The 19,880-nt window shown below is 37.5% G+C and overlaps 1 protein-coding gene across 7 annotated transcripts in view; it reads left to right on the top strand.

The window, feature by feature from the left end:
• The window catches only part of ETV1 (ETS variant transcription factor 1), a gene marked incomplete at both ends in the record, with an annotated part of 91,880 nt that overhangs the window by 30,960 nt on the left and 41,040 nt on the right, over positions 1–19,880 (top strand). For all 7 annotated transcript variants that reach the window (XM_082661595.1, XM_082661597.1, XM_082661596.1 and 4 more), the window contains one exon: positions 18,851–18,980. In XM_082661595.1, coding sequence (XP_082517721.1) covers positions 18,851–18,980 — 130 coding nt within the window. The remainder of the gene's footprint in view (positions 1–18,850; positions 18,981–19,880) is intronic.

Raw genomic sequence — 19,880 nt, 5'->3', positions numbered from 1 at the left:
TTATTTCTAGTAGAGGAAAAAAGTATATCAACAATTTAGAATTCTGAGACCCAGCCATTTTTAAACCATGGTTAAGAGTCATTCCATTTTAGAAATTGTGTGAATTATTTGCATAGATGTAGTGCCAAGATAAAGATAGACAAATATTTAAGTCTTTATTTACATGGAGTACAGTTCTCGTGCATAAAAATATGTTAAAAACCAAAACCATGATCCTTGAATTCAAAAAACATAGTGGGAAGTTTGGAAGACGAGGGTGAAATATGCCTGGGATAGTTAAAATACAGTAGAGTGAGGAGTTAACATAGCAGCTAAGAGTACAGGTTCTGGGGTCCTACTAGTTAGGCTCATAACTCGATCTGCTACTTTCTAATTCAGTGATCTTAGTAAGTCACTTCGTCTCCCAATACTTCCATTTCCTCAGCTTACAAAAAGGCTCTCAATGGTAAGGATGCTATAGATGTGGAACAAGGGAACAAGCATACAACTAATCAGGGCGTTCATAATTATTGACACTATTACTATTATAAAATTAATAAAAGTCCTGCATGACTAACAAATTAAATAAATGTTACATAACTTCTATAGCTTTTTTAAGAGATTAATGTAAATTGGAGTAGTTGAGAATGTCTTCATGAAACAAATGAAACATGACCTGGAACTAGAAACCCAGATTCATGGAATGAAATGATCCATGAAATGAAATGAACCTAGAGATTATCCACCCTTCATGGGCAGTAGTAGTGAATACTTGTTTAGTGCTCCCTGTGTGCTGGGTACTTTTCTAAGCACTTTATATATATCTTCATGCATCATCCAATCTTTACAACAACCTTGTGTACTGCAAACTATTAGTTCCTTTTTTTCAGGTGGGAAGATTGAGGCACAGAGTGGTTAAGTGGATTGTGTCTGATCACACAGTGACCAAGTTGCAGATCTGACTCTAGAGTTTACACCCATAACCACTATCCTATGCTGTTCCAGATAGAGTTTTGTGCCAAAACTAAGGTTGGTGGGGGAAAACAATTTGCTCAAGGTGACTAGTAGTTAGTGCCCAAGAAGTTAGGCACTTAATCCTTCTTAGCGCCTAATTTACAATACTTCTGTGCATCCGCCACCTCAACTGGCTCTTCGTGATTTGTGTGATTTCCCCAGTCATGATGGGAGGGCCTGTGAGGTGAGATGAAGGCCAGGTGTTAATTTCTCTGAAGAAGGCCTGAGCATTTTCTGTCCTTTGGGGAGAAAGGCAGCAGTATTTGGAGAATAGGTGTGCATTGGATAGTGGGAAGATGAAATTTGATAGGTCACAGTCAACATTTGTGAGTCAGCAGAAGTCCGTCAGGTACATTTGGGATTTATTCCTAAGGACAAACAGGCCAGCCTGGAAATTTCTAAGCATGAAATCAGATGTCATGTTATTGAGGAAGAGAAAGTGGAGAGAAAAAAACAAAGGCGCATAATATATATATATATTTTTCTTTTTTTTCTTTTTTTTTTCTTCGGTACGTGTGCCTCTCACAGCTCTGGCCTCTCCCGCTGCGGAGCACAGGCTCCGGACATGCAGGCCCAGCGGCCATGGCTCACGGGCCCAGCCGCTCCGCGGCATGTGGGATCTTCCCAGACTGGGGCACGAACCCGCGTCCCCTGCATCGGCAGGCGGATTCTCAACCACCGCGCCACCAGGGAAGCCCTATATTTTTTGTACATATATTTCAGCATATAAGCACACTGTAGGTAACCATATTTAAAAGAGGTACATACTAAGTAATGCACAATGCATCAGAAATGTTATAATTATGTTGGTGGAATCTAATGTGGTAAATTGAAGAAATGTGCAGTGGCTAAGAATTTATATGCATGCAGTTGTAAAGGGAGAGGGGAATCAAGCTTAATCTGACAATATTTATCCCTATGCACACCCTCAGTTTACAAAGCTTCCATTAACTTCAAAGGAATGAGGTGGAGAATGCAAACCAGGCCTGTTTTGTTTGTGATCATACGCTTGTTTTGTGGGTGGTATCCTTGTGTTTCTCCAAAGTTCATCTTTTCTATTTGCACACACGGAAGGAGAGCCGAGTCCTCTTTCATCTTCATATTTTTCTAGTTTCTTGGAAATGTCAGTTACAAAGGAGGGCTGTATAAATCTTCTTTGTGTGGTTTAAGTGCTAATATAAGCTGCCGAACATATCAGCTGGCTACAGTATTTGACACACTTAATACTGACTTTACACCTGCAGTTATAGCAGACGCATTGGTAGAGCTCTGTGTTCTAAAGAATGAGATTATATTTCAGAATACAACATACAAAAGAAATATAAAAAAGTCCATTTTACTCATGAGTTTCCTACATTGTGTTACATCGGTAAAACATTAAGCAGCTTGAAAAAACGCTGTTTGTTTTCATTGTCTGTCATCCTCTGATCACTCAGTTGTAGAAAAATGATTATTCCTGTATAATTTGTGATCTACAGTAGGCATTATAATATCCGTTTATTCACAGGGGCTTGCTGTTAACATCTAAGCATCTCAAGAGGCAAATTTTAAAGAGGTGCTTTAGGTTGACACAGCAGTAAATCTAGTTTTGACAGTTTTAAAAGAAAGCAGTTAAACATGCGAATACATTGATTGTTTGGATATACCAACACATTTGAGCATGGAGATCCATTTATATATACCTTACGTCTTTAATTTTTTAAATCCACAAGGAGTATTAGTAACTAATATTTATTTAAGTGAAATTTATGTGAAAATACAATCCAATGCAGAATTTATTTCCCAGTTAGTGCATCAATATATTATGAATAACATAAAGACTTGCATTGTGCAAAGATTAGTATGATTTGATATGTACCTTGATGTTACCACAAAACGCTTTGTCCAAAGTAGAAGTAAAAAGATTTGTAATATACAAATATTATTGCCTCCGTGCTGTGATTTTCTATTTCCAATAACACCTGTACAATACTGCTACCTAGTTATGCTCTACCTTTTATGTTTAATGTGGTAATCTAATTTCCCCTTTTTTGCAATTAGCAAGTCAAAGTAAAAAATGTACATTGGAAAGTTGCCATGACACTATTGCTCTGGAGCCAAATTTAGTAACCGGTGAGAAGTCTTGGTTCCTATCAGACAGGGCTGGTTCCTGAAGGACCAAGCAGAATGATCTTATTACATGGCGTTTTCCCCTGTAATGTAACCTCAAGGATGCACTTGTGGGGTCGTGCAATAGGAAGGCTCTAGAGTAGGGGAAAAAAGGAATAGACTTCCTTTGAACTAGCAGCTGCGAAGTTACATCAACAACTCTATGAAGTGTAATAAAAATTGGGGGATAATTTTCTACACATTTAAGAAGGCCTTCTGGAATACTGTGAATAGGGTGAAAATTAAGGAAATTTCTAAGGTTATCAGTGTGTGTAATTAATGAATAGTTGTATAATACTTGATTTCGTATTTTCAGCTATTCTTATGATTATATATCCCTAGATCATAGCAAGTAAGTCCCATATAATTGTAAGTTTATATAAATATGTCTTGAGATAAATTGGGCTGCAGGGTATAAAAATCATATTTAAAAAGTTGTATTATCCATGGTTAAAGTCTTTCTCAATAATTGTTCATTGTGAAGATTGTGAAAGTGGACAAGAGTAGTCTCTTAAACTCTTTATGTAGTACCATAAACTGACTTGGTGCATTTGTGATTCATAACTCCCAACTGTTATGCCAATTAAAAATTAGAGATGTCTTCCTGTAGAAAAAAATTAATTTAATCTATAATATAATACATTTTTTTAAAAAACTTATATTCAAAGGAAGCAATCTATTTTTTAATGAATTTATTTATTTATTTATTTTTGGCTGCATTCGGTGTTCGTTGCTGTGTGCAGGCTTTCTCTAGTTGCAGCAAGCAGGCTTCTCGTTGCGGTGGCTTCTCTTGTTGCGGAGCACGGGCTCTAGGCGCGTGGGCTTCAGTAGTTGTGGCACATGGGCTCAGTAGTTGTGGCTTGCGGGCTCTAGAGCACAGGCTCAGTAGTTGTGGCGCACGGGCTTTGTTGCTCCGTGGCATGTGGGATATTCCCGGACCGGGGCTCGAGCCCAGGTCCCCTGCACTGGCAGGTGGATTCTTAACCACTGCGCCACCAGGGAAGCCCTGGAAGCAATCTTTTAAAAATAAGTATGTTAAGAAATTACAGAAACCACTTAAAAAATGCTAGTGTAATTCTGAAAGTCTTCATCCCAATAACAGTTTTCTTGGGATTATATCCTTTAGCTGTGGAAATGCGATCTGTGTATACACTGATTGTTTACATTTGCTTTCTGAAACATTTGCAGAGTAAAATCAGCTCCTTATATACTGTATCTTACGTGGTATCTCTTGACTGTTTATTTCATGGCCATGTTTAAGCCTATCCAAAGCTCCCTTCATCCTTTGGCTTGTTTACTTATTTTATTTATGAAGGCTGGGTCTGTGTCAGTAGAGACTTTTTATAGTTATTCTGATATCACTCGTGCTATAGATTTTTTAAGTTAATATTTATTGTGAAGAAATGACAAAAGGGCTTGATTGGCATCTGGAGGTGCTGATGGTATTGTCACAGTTTAGGAAGCAAACACTCTACTTAGCTATGAGTCTCATTTTTTAAGAAAATCTTACGGATTTTCATAAGGAAGTTTGGTCAGCAATATTATCTGCTGTATGAAAAATAACGTGCACTTTTCTAAATGTTTCTACGTAATAATGAAACATTTTTTTCTTCATAAAGGCTATTTTGGGGTTAAAAATGTGGCTCCCAAATCATAGTATTTACTTTTATATTTCATGAATCTCCCTTTTCTTGGAGAGAGTTCTTAATCTGGTACAGTTAAATAACCATTTTTCAAGATGGGCAAAATAGTTTGGATAAAAGCTTTTCTGTAAGAATGGTAATTTCTCCATGGAAAATGCTCTAGTGTACCTTGAATTAAATATTACAGGGCATATTTAAAGAAAATCCCCAAATTTATTTTGGGGAAGAAATTCTAAACATTTTGTACCAAATTAGTAGTTGGTTTAAGTAAGATGTGTTTGTGGGATTTATCCTCGTTAGTCGGAACATCTGTAACAATTGAGGCCAAGTGACAGATAATTTCTTTTTTAAGAAGGTGTTTATTGTCAGGAAAATTACAAAGTTTCCTTTGTAATTACTCTTTGTTATTTTGGCAGCCTGTAACATTTTATTGGCATTTACTGAAAGGTACTTTTTTTGGCTCTAGGCTGCTGCCTTTCTTTGTGGGGTAAACTTTTCTAGCTCTGGTATTCACAACATATTTTCAACTTTGTCTCCGATGGTGTCTTTTTGAACAAGGAGCCAAGTGGCTAATAATGTCTGAATTGTTCTCAATCATGTCTTCAGGAGAGTGACATCAGAATACTGCAGGTGTACTTCAGCCATTTGAGTGTTGTATCCTACTTATCCCGTGTATCATTTTGGAACCAAAGTGGTCAATTTAAGACCATGCAAATTACAGGCTCTTTCACATACAGCCTGGAGGAAAAGTATGTTGAAATTATGAATCGAAAGTGAGGATTCACTAATTTGAAAGAAAATAGAATCTTTCAAGCAGTACCGGGTCACCAAATCAGAATTGAAAGATTCTTTTCAAGAGGTGAATATTAAAAGAAGTAAAGCCCAAACATTGAAGAAATGGTGCTATAATAGAATTTTGTTAGACTTGGGAGTGTGACATATACGTTTGGAATTTCAGTTGTCTTGGTGGTGGTATTCACTCTGTCGCCCATGTACCATTTCTCTTACCTCTGGGCTTATTTAAAGACTTTTCTAGTTCAAGCCATTACATGTGAGATGAATTCTAAATTTAGAATTATACTGCTCTAGCTTTGAAGACCACCAAATTCGTTTAAGCAAGTCTTTGCATCACTAATTACTTATTTCATTGTTTTGAAAATAATACTGGAGAAAGTGGTTATACTTTATTTCATAAAAACTTATTTATTTGACTACTTGTTCTTAGTGAGTAAGACTTACAAATCATAGAAAACTGCTGGTCTTTTTACTAATTATTATTCCAAAGTGATGACAGGCATGTTAGTAATTGGCAGTCTTCTTTGGCAATGAAATATCATCTTAATTTTGTTTTTTATGTTACTATGGTCTATAGAGTAATTAATGTAAAATTTTAGGTTGGAGCTTCTGTATTTGTGATTTAATAAAAAAGGAAAATTAAAGATTACATTTATTGTTTGCTACTTCTAAGTAAAAATATCCTTAGATGCTACTATCTGCCTTGGTTCTTCTCTACTGTCTGTTGTCTACTTTCTTTTTTTTTAATCAATAGATTTCAAAGAATATATTTACCACCTTTTATCTGAACCACTTGTTAGAGATCTATACAGATAGTTTGCAGAGGGTGATACTCTGAGGTTTGTTCTGGAGAGCTGGACGAGGCAGGGGGGTGCAGGATAGAAGAAGCCCACCTTTTACATGTCCTTCCTATGGGAAGGAGCTGTCTTCATGGTCACACAGTATCGAGGACAGAGCACTCTTGGTGTCTGGGTATTCAGCAGGGCCCATCTGTCATGGCCTTCTTCAGAACTTCTTCATGCTAGACTGAGAAACACCAGGTAGTGTTGGCATCTTCCAAGTCACCTAGGAATAATAATAGATGCTGATCAGCCTTTTCCAAGACAGTATTGTCCATTATTTGGAAGAAATTACAGAATTACAAGGTAGAGAAGTAATATTAATTTTTGTAACCGTATAGGTCTTAACGAGTATCCATATCAAAGCACAATGGAACAATTCCTGCAGAAGAGGTATCTTGTGTATTTATAAAGGTCGTAAGTAGGTGATTGATGAAGTAGGGCAGTTTTTGAGGGGTGTGGGTTTGGGTGGGCATCTTGATTCAGAACTTCATTTCAGTTTATTAGATCTGTTTCTCAAATAGCTGCAGCTTGTTCAGGTTTGATTCCTGCCAGCTGGATATGAAGTACTCTCTGTTTGGGCTCGCTGTACAGAATCTCTTTCCAAAAAAATAGTGTCGTGCTGCTTTCCATCTACTGGACCAGTAGGGGAAGGAAGATCTGATTTGAAGCCAGTACAGAATGCAAAACTGATTCGATTTGGATTGTTTTTACATTAGGTCTTCTTTTCCCTGTTCTTACCCTTTTCCAGATGGAAGAACCAGTTTCCCACCAGGGCACTTTCTCCTGGCAGTTAAATTGTGAAGGTGAGGATCATTTAGCACCACTCCTGCTGAAGTACTGTTATAGTAGGATTAGGCTTTAAAATTCAGAGGAATGAATCAACACTGTCCGAGGTCTCTCTATTTTTAAATTAATGGTGCTTGCGATGCTTTTAAACTAGGAATATAACTTTTTGTCTTTTGATTCTGCTTTTATCAACATAATAACATTATCAACATAATAACATTATCAACATAATAACATTATCAACATAATAACATTACTTTTCATCATCAGCTGGAAAGAAGGTGGTCCATGAAATGCCTTTTAAAGCACCAAGTGTTTTAAAATGTTAACCATAGGTACACCTTTCTAATGTGCATATGCACCCTCCTTTCTTGAATATAGTAGATCACACCCAATGTTGCCTTTTCTTGGTGATTAAGTCTCATTATGAATTTCAGTGACCACCATTTGCTAAAATCCAGTAATGCCCTCGGATTCTTGAGGTGCTTAGAGCTGTGTGGCCTCAGAATGTTATGCCCTCTGAATTCTTGCATCAGATTTTTACATTTTTCTTTGACATCAGCGGCAAGCAGGTACTTACACCCAGAGTTACATTTTAGAACTACAAGATTGCTTAGTCTGATGCTTTCGTTTTGGAGATGAGGAACAGAAGCCCAGAGAGGTTGCACACTGTGCCTGAGGTCACGCAGCTAGTTAGCGGTGGTAGGAACTAGGTACAGAGGACTTGACTCCTTATCCAATGCTCATTCTGCCAGGCCACACTGTTTGCTTTTTCCTCTCGTCAAGGTACCTTCCTTATAGATTCTTCTCCATGTGTACATTGTTTGTTCTTAGTGAGTAGTTGACTTGACATAACTACTGTGAAGTAGTATGTGTGAAGTTTCCCTATGAAACTGGAAACAGGATGAAATAGAAAACGTAGTATGGTAACACTCTGATGGTTGAAGTCCCGTTCCTATCATTGGTCACTTTACTTTCTTGAGTTTCAGTTTATCTTTCGTGAAAGGAAGTGCTTGGAGTAATAATGGTAATAACCAACGTTTCCTGAGTTCTTACCACGTGCCAGGTACTCTTCAGAGTTCTCCTGTGCATTACCTCATTTAATTCTCACACAAACTCCATGAGGAAGGTCTATGATAAGCCCCATATTACACGGGGAGAAACTGAATCCTGTAGCAGCTACCTAGTTGACCAGAAGTCCTTAAGCTAGTAAGTAGCAAAGCCAAATTTCATCTCCACGCTCTTAGCCACTGCTGTTATGTTTCTGGGTGATCTACGTGTTCTCTTTTAGCTGTCATGTGTAAATATTCTGGGTTTGAATCATAGCAATGCCAATAGCTAATATTATTGAGCACTTACGTACTTTACGCGTAGCATCCCACTTAATCTTAACAGCGACTCCACAGGGCGGGTGCTATTATCATGCCAACTTTATAAAAGAGGAAAGTGAAGTACACAGAGGCTTGCCCAGTCTTACAACTGGTAAGTAACAGTGGCAAAATTTGAAACCAGGCAGATTTAAGTACTTGTTACCTTCACTGCTCTGCCCTATTGCCTGAGAACGAGTACTTGAGTACCTAAGCCAGAGCGTGTTATAAGTTTTGTAATAGTTATTTTTGCTGATTAGAGGTAATGTGTGTGTGTGTGTGTGTGTGTGTGTGTGTCTGGGCACATGCACATCCACATGTGGAAACACACTGACTAATGATTTCTTAGCTATGTGTTTGATGAGGTGTAGAAAACTCTCATGCCAAGCATAGAAATGAGGGAAGTAATTTAGTGCCAGAGAGAATGGGGTGTGGAGTGGTAGCGATGGTGGGAACTGTGACAAATAGGAAAACACGGGTTGTGGCCAAAGGGGAAGGTGATATAGGGCTCAGTCAACTGCTGTCCTATTTTTCAGGCTGGAAAGTGGATTCAGTATTGCTGGATATTGTGTTTTTGTCTAGAGAAGCCAGAATTTTAAACCAGAAAAGGATTTTTAAGCTGATTTTTAAATGATCACAACGGGGGCTTCCCTGGTGGCGCAGTGGTTGAGAGTCCGCCTGCCGATGCAGGGAACACGGGTTCGTGCCCCGGTCCGGGAAGATCCCACATGCCGCGGAGCGGCTGGGCCCGTGAGCCATGGCCGCTGAGCCTGTGCGTCTAGAGCCTGTGCTCCGCAAAGGGAGAGGCCACAACAGTGAGAGGCCGGCGTACCGCAAAAAAAAAAAAAAAAAGATCACAACGAATTGAAATTATTTGAAGCCACTATGTGAACCAAACAGAAACATTGGCAACCTCTGGTTTAGACCATCAGGACTGGTAGATAAGTGACCTTCAGATGAGTCAGAGTTGGTTGCGTCTTTTGAAGAGGGAGGGTTCCAAATCCAGAATACTTGTCCATTCTATTCTGTCTATTAAGATGGCGTAACGGTAGTCTGTGGTGTAGAGAAAGTTGAATTATGAAGTGTACTTTTAAGAAATAACTGTCTTGCGTGAGGCTTTTCTCTGTAGATTGTGAGGATTCCTGGCTTCTGATTTTGGCTCTGTCCTCAGCACTTGTTTCCACGTCTGTAGACACCACAGCAGATTCTGGATGGGGCTGTGGGGTGCAGGATGACCTCCGGGACTTTTTCAAGCTCCATCCCCTCTTTTGTTCGGGTATGTACACCCCTGGCAGGACCATTCAGGAATCCCTGCAATGGAGCATGCAGTCCCTGTTACTGATAGGAGGAGTTTGGGATTAGGAAAAAGAGTTTGATATGCCCTTCTGAGAAAGGTGTGGCTTCTCTGAGGTTCAGTTCTGGTTTTCAGACTGGCCAGGAAGTTCCTTGCGTGTGCCGAACATTTACTTCTGGGAGCAATGCAGGGGCAGTTTGATGACTGTTTGCCTTCCTCCAATTAAAGTAGCTCCTCTTGTTTATATTTTTACCCAAAGGGCGTCCACTTATGGTTCCTTTAGCACAGGGGTTTCTGAGTACAAACACCGGCTCAATCGCTAAAACTTGATCATATCTAATGTTTTCAATTTAAAAATTCTGAGATTGATAACAAGAGGTGAGAGTCTCCCTTACTTTACCTTTGTGATTACTACGGTGCAGCATTCTATGTGTTGCCAAACTAACATCAAAGGACCAACTAGGTATGGGATCTATCCCCACTGATAATATTCCTTTAAGAAACATTGTATCATCTTTTTGATAACTGCTTTACTCATAGAATATTCTTTCAGAAAAAAATATATATCAACTTGCTGTGCAGTGGTCTACATTTTTGTCTTGGAAATATTATAGGTGAATCTATTTCCAGATGCTGCAAATAATGGAAAATCATGGAAAGTGGAATCAGGGTCTCTGTCCTTAAATGTGTTTCAGTTTGCATTTTGATAGCAGTTTAGAAATGTTATCGCTTGTTTTGTCACAGGCATAATTCACATCTTTCTTCGGGCACTGTAAACAAGAGAAATGGTTTAATGGCCCCATAGAGGCACTCTGCTGATAGCTGAGATTAGGCCCTTTAGTAATGGATGTCGGTGCGTGTATGTGTGAGTGGTACGTGTACACAGTGGGGGTGGGGAGGGCTTGGAAGAAGTAAATGTACTGGAAAAGAATCTTCGAGAGGCTCAGATGCAGCAGAAGTGCCCGCCGATTTTCTGTAAGACTTGGAAGATGGATTTACGGAGTGTGTGACACTATTGTCTCTATTTGTACACAAGCCTTCCCCTTTGCTTCTGGAATTTAACCCAGTACTAATTGAGGTCACTGCCACCCATTTATCACCTGAAATTGAAGTGATGTTAACTTAAAGTGAATGCTTTTCATCTAGTGAGTGTATTCCCAACTATATATATTTGTATAAAAGGCTACATGCATTTTTCATGCCATGCTTGTATCTGGTCTTAAATAACCTAATTTATGTATACCATTTACTTTTTCCCCTTTTTACAGAGTTTTTTTTAATTTGCTGCTATAGCCAAGTGAAATTATTTTACAAACACTTTTGTGTCCACAGAATGATTTGTTTTGACTTCCTCAGCTATATTTTGTAGACAAGTGTAAAAAACTCTCTGCATTATACATAACCATGGTCTAAGTAAATGCCTTGAAATACCTCAAAACACATAAATTTCTAGTGTTTTAGAGCCTGAATATCATGTCATGTTTTTCACCATCTTTTTTGTGTATATCCCTTTAAATTGGCTACACAGCCAGAGTAAACACAGGGTTAGTGAAGCAAAATTAAATATCCGTTGTTAACTAATTTAGCTGTTCCCTATCACTAGCAGGGGTCACTGTGCCAGACCTTTCTCCTTTCTCATTGCAGACCCTAATCTAGACTAGGGATCAGCAGACATTTTTTTCTGTTTTTCTATTTTCAGATAGTAAATATTTTAGGCTTTGTGGGTCAAAGTGTTTCTGTCACAAATATCCCATTGTTACTCAAAGTAGTCCTAGACTCTACCTAAATGAATGGGTAGAATGGTGTTCCAATAAAACTTTATTTACCAAAACAGGTGGGAAGCTGGATTTGACCCATGGGCTGCAATTTGCTAACCCCTGTTCTAGAATACTGTACGGTAGACTATTCTAAAACAGACTTTTTGAGCAGACCAGAAATCGCAGCATCAAACTCAGGAGAGTCTCTTCAAGGCTCTAAATTCCCAGCTAATATTGATTCAGAAACTACAGATGTGATTCAAAGACATAGTTTTGTTTACAGAAGAAGTAGTTAAAAATCTGATGTGCTTCTCTCTGCAGGGTAATTGTTTTGTACTCACAGAAATTACTGCTCCATTTCACTCTTAGGATAAGAGTTGGGAGGAAAGCAGAGTGAAAGGTCAGAGCTAAGACAATTTATCACCGTATTTACATTCAGTGTCCACATAGAGAAGCGACCCATCACTTGTGACATTTTGGTTATCAGAATCAAGGGGAAGCTTTAGATGTTGGATAGCAATGTTTTTCCATCAGTGGAATATGAGTGGTGTGAATTTTTAAATGCCTTTGGCCACAGCAATAAATTGAAAGAAGACAGAATGCCTAAAAGCAAGCATGAATGCTCTAAGTGTTTTCATTTAGATACAAGTGCAAGAATATATTATTAAGGTCATGTATACAGAAATATGCATAGCATACACATGAATTGATCAAACTTAAAGAAGACTGGCTAATATATTTATTAGAACTTTTCTTAAAAAAACAACTAAATAAAGCTCTAATTGGACTTCTGTGAGCTCTTGATGGTTAGGACTGTGCCTTACTGTTCAGCTTCTTCTATAGCTCCACATTCCCTGCCCCTTAGCAACTGGCATAATGTCTGGGCTGTAGAAAATGAATGAATTAATGAAGAAGTAAATGGATAAAGAACCATCTGATATAATGTTGTAGTGGTGCTCATGCATGAAGGAGATCTTAAGTGTGCTTATTCAAAAATATATTTGAATTGTATGCTCAAGGGTTCAAGAGTTGCTGCCCAAAGCCCATGGCTTTAATTCCTAGGCTGTTATAAGTTAGTCCTAGGTCTTTAGTTGGACATGAAGCTTAGCTTCTTCATGCCTTTAAAAATTCTTTTTGCAAAATTGGAATGCTAATGTCCTTATCTTGAATGATGAGAATCGAGAGTTGGTGAAGATTCTTTGAAAACTTTATAATACTATGTAAATTTGAGTCTTTTTTAAAAAAAAAAGCATTATAGCTGGTGTTTTCTAGCACTATTCCAAACTCAACCAGAGTTCAGTATGTTAACACCTACAGTTTAGCATATTATCTTTCTTAAATTTATATCATGTTCACTATAGAAATATAAACAGAAACTCAGTTCATAAGTTTCATTGTTTATTCTCTGGACTAACATGAACCAGTAAGTCATAACATGGTCTGTTCTCAATTTAGTGGTGCCAAAAAATACTCCAGGGTCATGACTATTTAGGAAATTATTCTCCTATGAGCAAATTTTTAAATTCATTATCTCCATCTCTAATATTGTAGGTGTTCACTTATGACTTATATGTCTACCCTGAGCCAAAGACTTGGTTGTATGCCAGCATTGTTGCATTTGTAAAGCCAAGGGGATTTCTGTGCTCCAGGAGAATGATGACAACAAGAGTGGTCAAAAATGTGGGCAGAAAAAAATGGAATCCAAGATGATGCCTCATAGTTCATAGTTCTAAAATGAAAACAATCACTAATCTAACAAATACTTTACGATGAATACCATAAACCCAAGTAAACTGTGTGAAGTAAGAAGTGGTTAAGTTTATTTTGGAAGTGCATTTTTTAAAGTCCTGGTACTTTGGAGCACTTACGTTTAACCATTAGAGGAATTCAGTCATTGTAAGTCAGCCTTAAGATGTGGTTTTAAAGGTCAAGCCTCCATCAAAGAAAAAATGCAAGAATCATCTCTTGAGAGTTCTCTTGGCTTCTCCTCCTAAAAATCTGATTGTCCAGAGGAGTTGCAGGTCATAAAAGTTTGCATGGAAACGTGTTTGAGGAGGACAGCAGATTTCATAGATAAATGATCTGAACTGTCTGAAGTCAGGGATAAGGATATAATATAATATCATTGGGAACCATCACTTCTTTGTAAATGAAATGAAGGAGTTAACTCACTTGATTTGATACACTTGAAGAAGGAAAGATTCACTTTAATTAAAACTACAAACAATGCCGATTCCTGTAGCCCTGGTTCCAGAGCCAGCCAGGACAGTACAGTAAGCGAGATGAAATGTACCTAAGCAGCCTCGGCAGCAGGCTGGAGCCATGTTCAGCGAAAGTAATTTAATTAGTGTTGATCATGACTCCAGATGATGGTGATTTGATAAGGAATAATTTAGTACTTAACAGCCTTTTACATGCACCAACTCCTTGTGGGAAGGTAAAGCAAATTGCACAAAATGAATGTGCTGCTTCCACTTGTGACTGTGCCAGTGAGCTGGAAAACTGCCTGTTCACAGACGCTCAGGCTCTCAGCCCTGTGATGAAATACCCAACAGGGTCTCAGCTCAGCCCTCTCTGGTGGGAGTCTCTGTACTACTCTTACTGAAGAATAATAAATAACAGAAATCATTTTTGTGATCTAAAATCTCGAGGAAGCAGAAAAGTGAAATTGAGGAAAATAAAGTAGCTCTGGTTCTTGTGCAAAAGGTTGACGATCTTAGGCTGGCTTCTTTTTTCCCCTCAACACAGCAATTAAAAAAAAAAAATCCTCGCATTTGGCTTACGACTGGAAAAAAAAAGTCATGATTCCAAGGGCACACAGTGATTAAGAGGCCCACACACGGAGAGAGTAGGGGAGCCCTAAACTTCTTGGAGAACCTGTGAGAATCCTTGAGTGTTGGCATCTAACAAAAAGGAAGACATTGTTAGTTTTTTTAAAAACGTCTTTTCAAGTACTGGACCTGTTTCAGTGCAGCACACGCTGGATCCAGGTGTTGCCAAGCATCATAGTGGATTTGAAATTTGCCCGGTTATGAGAATCACCTAGAAAATTTTATAAGATACAGAATCCTGATCTATATATCAGCTTTAGTGAATCAGTGTCTGGGAACAGGGTATGAGTTTGCTAGGGCTGCCATAACAAGGTACCACAAACTGGGTCCCACCCTAATGACCCCATCTTAACTAATTTTCCAAATAAGGTCACATTCTGAGGTGGGGTTAGGACTTCAGGATAAAATTTGGAGGGGGGACACAACTGAACCTGTAACATATGGAGTATGGGAATGCCTGTTTGTTTTTTTTCAGAATTTCCCTCGGTAATCTGATGATTAGCCAAATTTGGGGGACCCCTGTTTAGGGATCTACTTGCCTCTGATAGCACTTTGGGAATCCTTATGTGTTCTTTCTTCTAAAGTCACTTTGGGAAACTCATGGGGCCAGTCTGAAAGCACTAGAGCTCCAGATAGTGTATCTACAAGGATGGGTCATGCCTTTTGCTTCTAGGTTGATATTAATGGACATTTTGATAGGAGGCTACTGTCCTGCTAGCAACCATTCCCAATGGTATCCCAGACTTGTCATTCCTCCCGTGAGTCATCTGGAATTATTTATTATGTGAAGTTGAAGCACATGATCAGACGTCTCTGCTGGAAGAGGAGGCCACCAGACATTTTCAAACATCTTAATTTGTATAGCATTGCTTGATGCTTCTCATACTTTTAAATCTTTTTATGGAGGTACACATTCATTACAATGCAAAAATCTTAAGTGTATAACTTGATGAATTTTACATAGGTATATACTCATATATACACCGCCAAGAGCAAGATATAAAATATTTACAGTTCTCTAGTAGGTTACTAGTGCCCTTTCTCAGTCATGAACACTCCCATCCACCAACAGAAGGAGATTCTTTCATTATCCATTAGTTTGGTCTGTACTTGAAATTCGTATACTGTGTACTCCTTGTATACTCTTTTGTGTTTGTCTTCTTTTACTCAATTTACCATCTGTGAGACCATCCACATTTCTGCATGTGTCATCAATGTGTTCCTTGTTAATTCTTGTGGAATATTCCATTGTATGAATAAGCCACAATTTACTCATCCATTTTTCTGCTAATGAACATTGGAATTTTTCCAGTTTTTGGTATTATGAATAAAGCTGCTATGAACATGTACTTTAGTAAACATATTCAATCCTTTCTCTTTGATATCTACCTAGGAGTATAGTTACTGGACCATAGTGGAGATTTATATGGAGACTTGGTAGATACTTCAAAAAATTTTCCAAAGTGTTTTTGTCAGTTTATACTCTTAGCAGCATATATAAGCAGTTCTTACTGCTTTAGGTCTTCTTCATATCTTGGTAATGCCAGTCTTTTTCAGTTTAGCCATTCTAGTGGGTGTATAGTGAAAACCTCGTGTGATTTTATTTGCAGTTTCCTGATGAGTAAAGATGCTGAATACTTTTTCATATATGCTTGCTTTGTTGCTCATTTGTTTGTCGTTTGGGTATCTTCTTTTATGAACTGCCCGTTTGAGTCTTTTGCCCGTTTTAATTGGGTCTCTTGTTTTCTTTTATTAATTTGTAGCAATTCTTATTATGTTGAATATGATTTCTTTGTCAGATCTTTCTATAGCAAGTATCCTCTTGGTGTCTGTAACTTAGTGTCTTGATGAAGAGAAGTTCTTAATTTCAATGAAGCCTAATTCGTAGATTATTTTCTTTTATGGTTAATGCCTTTTGCATCCTGTTTACTAATCTTTTCCTACACTATGGTCCCAAAGACTTTTAAAATATAGTAATGTTGAATACGGCAGTCTCTGGTATGTTTGATATTTTGATAAATATGATAAACTTTGCATCATACTGGCAATTTATTAGCTTTTAGGTTCTTATCCATTTTCATTCATATAATTTAGATCTCCTCTGTCAGGTATAGTGATTTGTTACTTAGTTGAATGGCAAAGTGAGTTCCTTTGATGTTGCTGCTGCTTTTTCTTAGGAAAATATAAAACCTACTACTTAATCTAAAGTGCTGAACTAGGGTATACACATTTTGTTGTATATGTTCAAGTAAGTAATAAACAGTGGAAAACTATTTGTTAAGAAAGTAACAAATGCATGGTTAAGATATTACAAGATTGCATCATACAATATTTGTCATTCTAAGAAGTAGCACACACAGGGAGAGAATTTTCTTATAGAATACTACTTTAAATCTTTTGTGATTTTTTCCCCACATTTAAAAAACATTTCCTCTTGCAAATTCAGGTAAAAGTAAAGAAAATAATGTAGTGAACTCCCACCTATCCATCAGTCAGCTTTTAACATTTATCAACATTTTTCTATTTGATTCTTCCCTCATACATTTTTTTCTAGAGTATTTTAAAGAAAATCCCAGAGCTTATTTTTTATCTGTAAATATTTTATGAAGCTTTAGCTTTAAACCTTTCTTTTTGGTACAACTGCCATTTCATTATCACATCCAACAAAATTAACAATAATTTCTTAAACATCAAATACCTAGTCCACATTGAAATATCTTATTTGTTGGAAAGGTGTCTCTTTCAGTTGGTTTGTTCAAGTCAGAATCCAAACAAGTCCTCATGTTACAATTGATTCTTGAGGTTCTTAAGCCTCTTCTATCGTAACGTTTTATAAATTCTAACTTTCTGACTTGGTAAAGTTAATGAACATACGTACCCTTTGCATATGAAGAGACATGTAATTTCCCCTTTGTTTCTAACTCTCTACTTTGAGTAGGTATATTAAACACACATTAAATTAGAAAAAAATACTTTGAAATAGACCACTCAGCGAAATAATTGTATTATTATTTATTAAGTTTTCCTTAGACAACTAATTTAGATGAAACTTGTTCACTTCTGTGGCACATTTGTTTTCTACAGTGTTTCAGATGTCTCTTGAGTACCACTGAACATTTTTGTCAAAATTATGTGCTTATGTAAAAAAATAGCATTTATCTTCCTGGAGCTTGGTAGCTCTTGATATCAATTTCTTATACTAAAATTATATATGACATTCAAGTTAGTACAAGTTCATAATGATGTAATATCATAATCAAGATTGAATGGCATCATAAGACACAAAGCTTCTCTTGTAATATCTTCCTTTATAGTATATACACTTAATATTTTGTTTTAATCCCAGGTTTTATAGGACTTGGAGTAACTATCCACAGTGTGTCCTTCTTGTGTTTGTCCTTGATAATTCATACCTGTGCAAATTGTATGAAAATAAAATTCATTCTCATGTCTATTTTCCCCTTATCGTTTTATTCATTTTCCATTTATACTAAAACTTCAATTATTCTGAGGATCTCTAATATGCATTTGTTCAGTTTCATATAGAAGAATAAAAATATATAATCTTATTTATTTATTGGTTTGAAAGCTATGATTCCACCCCAAATATACATATTTCTTCATATTTTATGATATTGTCTTTATATTGTATTGAAGAGTAATGACATAAGACACCGAGTCATATGAAAAAGGAGGAAACATCGTTTCATATAGAATAATTGTTTTATGGTAGATTATATATGAAAAATAACTTTAACATATTTCTCACAATGTATCTTCACACTTGTGGTAAGTAGTTAGGCAAATAGTTTTATGTGTATTTTTATATATGAGCGCTGGCCTAAACAGAGGTCGAGTTTTTTGTCCTTTCGTCCAAAGTATCATTAGTTACCCTGAGAACTGCATGCATCTGGATTTTCTTTCTCATAGTCCAGTTGTTATTCCATTAAACCATTACTATTGGTACATTTGAGATATTTTCCTTTCAATAATACTTAAATTTATGTTCCTGTCTTCAGTTAATTCTTGGATAATCAGCTGTATTTTTTCTGCTTTAGTCATTGGAAACCCTTCTGAAATGTTTTCAAGCTTACTTTCTGAAAACTTCTAGTATTGTCAGTATCCGCTAAACCAATTACAAGTAGTTCATCTGACTTTAAGTAATGAGAGAGAGTTTAAGCATGCATTTCGTTATGCAGTAAAAGCAAACAACGAGTATATGGAGATCCTCCAGAATCTTTTCTTGCATGAAATTCATCCAATGTGATTTTTCTTATGTATGAAAGTTAATATGAAATGTTAGTGACATTTTAACCAAGAGGAGTAGAACAGATTAGTGTACTTAATTCCTAACTGTATTTCATTTTTGTGGGTATTTGTGTTTTGTTTTCTAGTGGCTTTTCATGGCCTCCCACTGAAAATCAAGAAAGAACCCCACAGTCCATGTTCAGAACTTGGCTCTGCCTGCAGTCAAGAACAGCCCTTTAAATTCAGCTATGGAGAAAAGTGCCTGTACAATGTCAGGTAAAGCAATCAGGTGTACAGAGGCCTGATGGTTCTTATTGAAACACAGTTCCAGCATAATATAAAATCTCAAGTCATATTTTATGAGTTACACCTGCAGCATATAACAAGCTAATTAGGTTATGTGTTTAGCAGAACTCGGAAGGACCATTTACTGTCTGATTACATACTTTCAGAATCATTTTAATTAAAGGTCAAGTCAGAGACCTATCTTTTTTTTTTTTTTTGGGTCTTTGTTGCTGTGTGGGGGCTTTCTCTAGTTGCGGCGAGGGGGGCTACTCTTCGTTGGGTTTTGCAGGCTTCTCATTGCAGTGGCTTCTCTTGTTGCAGAGCACGGGCTCTAGGCGGGCAGGCTTCAGTAGTTGTGGTGCACGGGCTCAGTAGCTGTGGCTCACGGACTCTAGAGCGCAGGCTCAGTAGTTGTGGCGCACAGGCTTAGTTGCTCTGCGGCATGTGGGATCTTCCCGGACCAGGGCTCGAATACATGTCCCCTGCATTGGCAGGCGGATTCTTAACCACCGCGCCATCAGGGAAGCCCCCAGAATCATTTTAATGCAGTCATTTTTATCCAAATCATGAGTTACTTTTCTACTGTAGTGATGCACTATGGGATTGAAAAGAGGGACTGGGGACTTCCCTGGCCGTCCAGTGGTGAAGAATCCGTGCTTCCACTGCAGGGGGCACTGGTTCAATCCCTGGTCGGAGAACTAAGATCTTACATGCTGTGCGGTGTGCCCAAATAAATAAATAAATAAACAAGTAAAAGAGGAAGGTGCTTCCTGTGTCTATCTTCACTTAAAAAAAAGAGAGAGAGAGAGAGAGGTTCTTACTTTGCATGCATGAATAGCTGCTGAAAGTTCTCATTAGAAAGAAAGCATTATGCACTTTAGATAGAGTGTG

Source organism: Grampus griseus (genome assembly GCF_964374135.1).
Source record: "Grampus griseus genome assembly, chromosome: 9".
Taxonomy (NCBI): domain Eukaryota; kingdom Metazoa; phylum Chordata; class Mammalia; order Artiodactyla; family Delphinidae; genus Grampus; species Grampus griseus.
The sequence above is the reverse complement of the archived record's forward strand: the minus strand, read 5'-3'. Positions and strand labels throughout refer to the sequence as shown.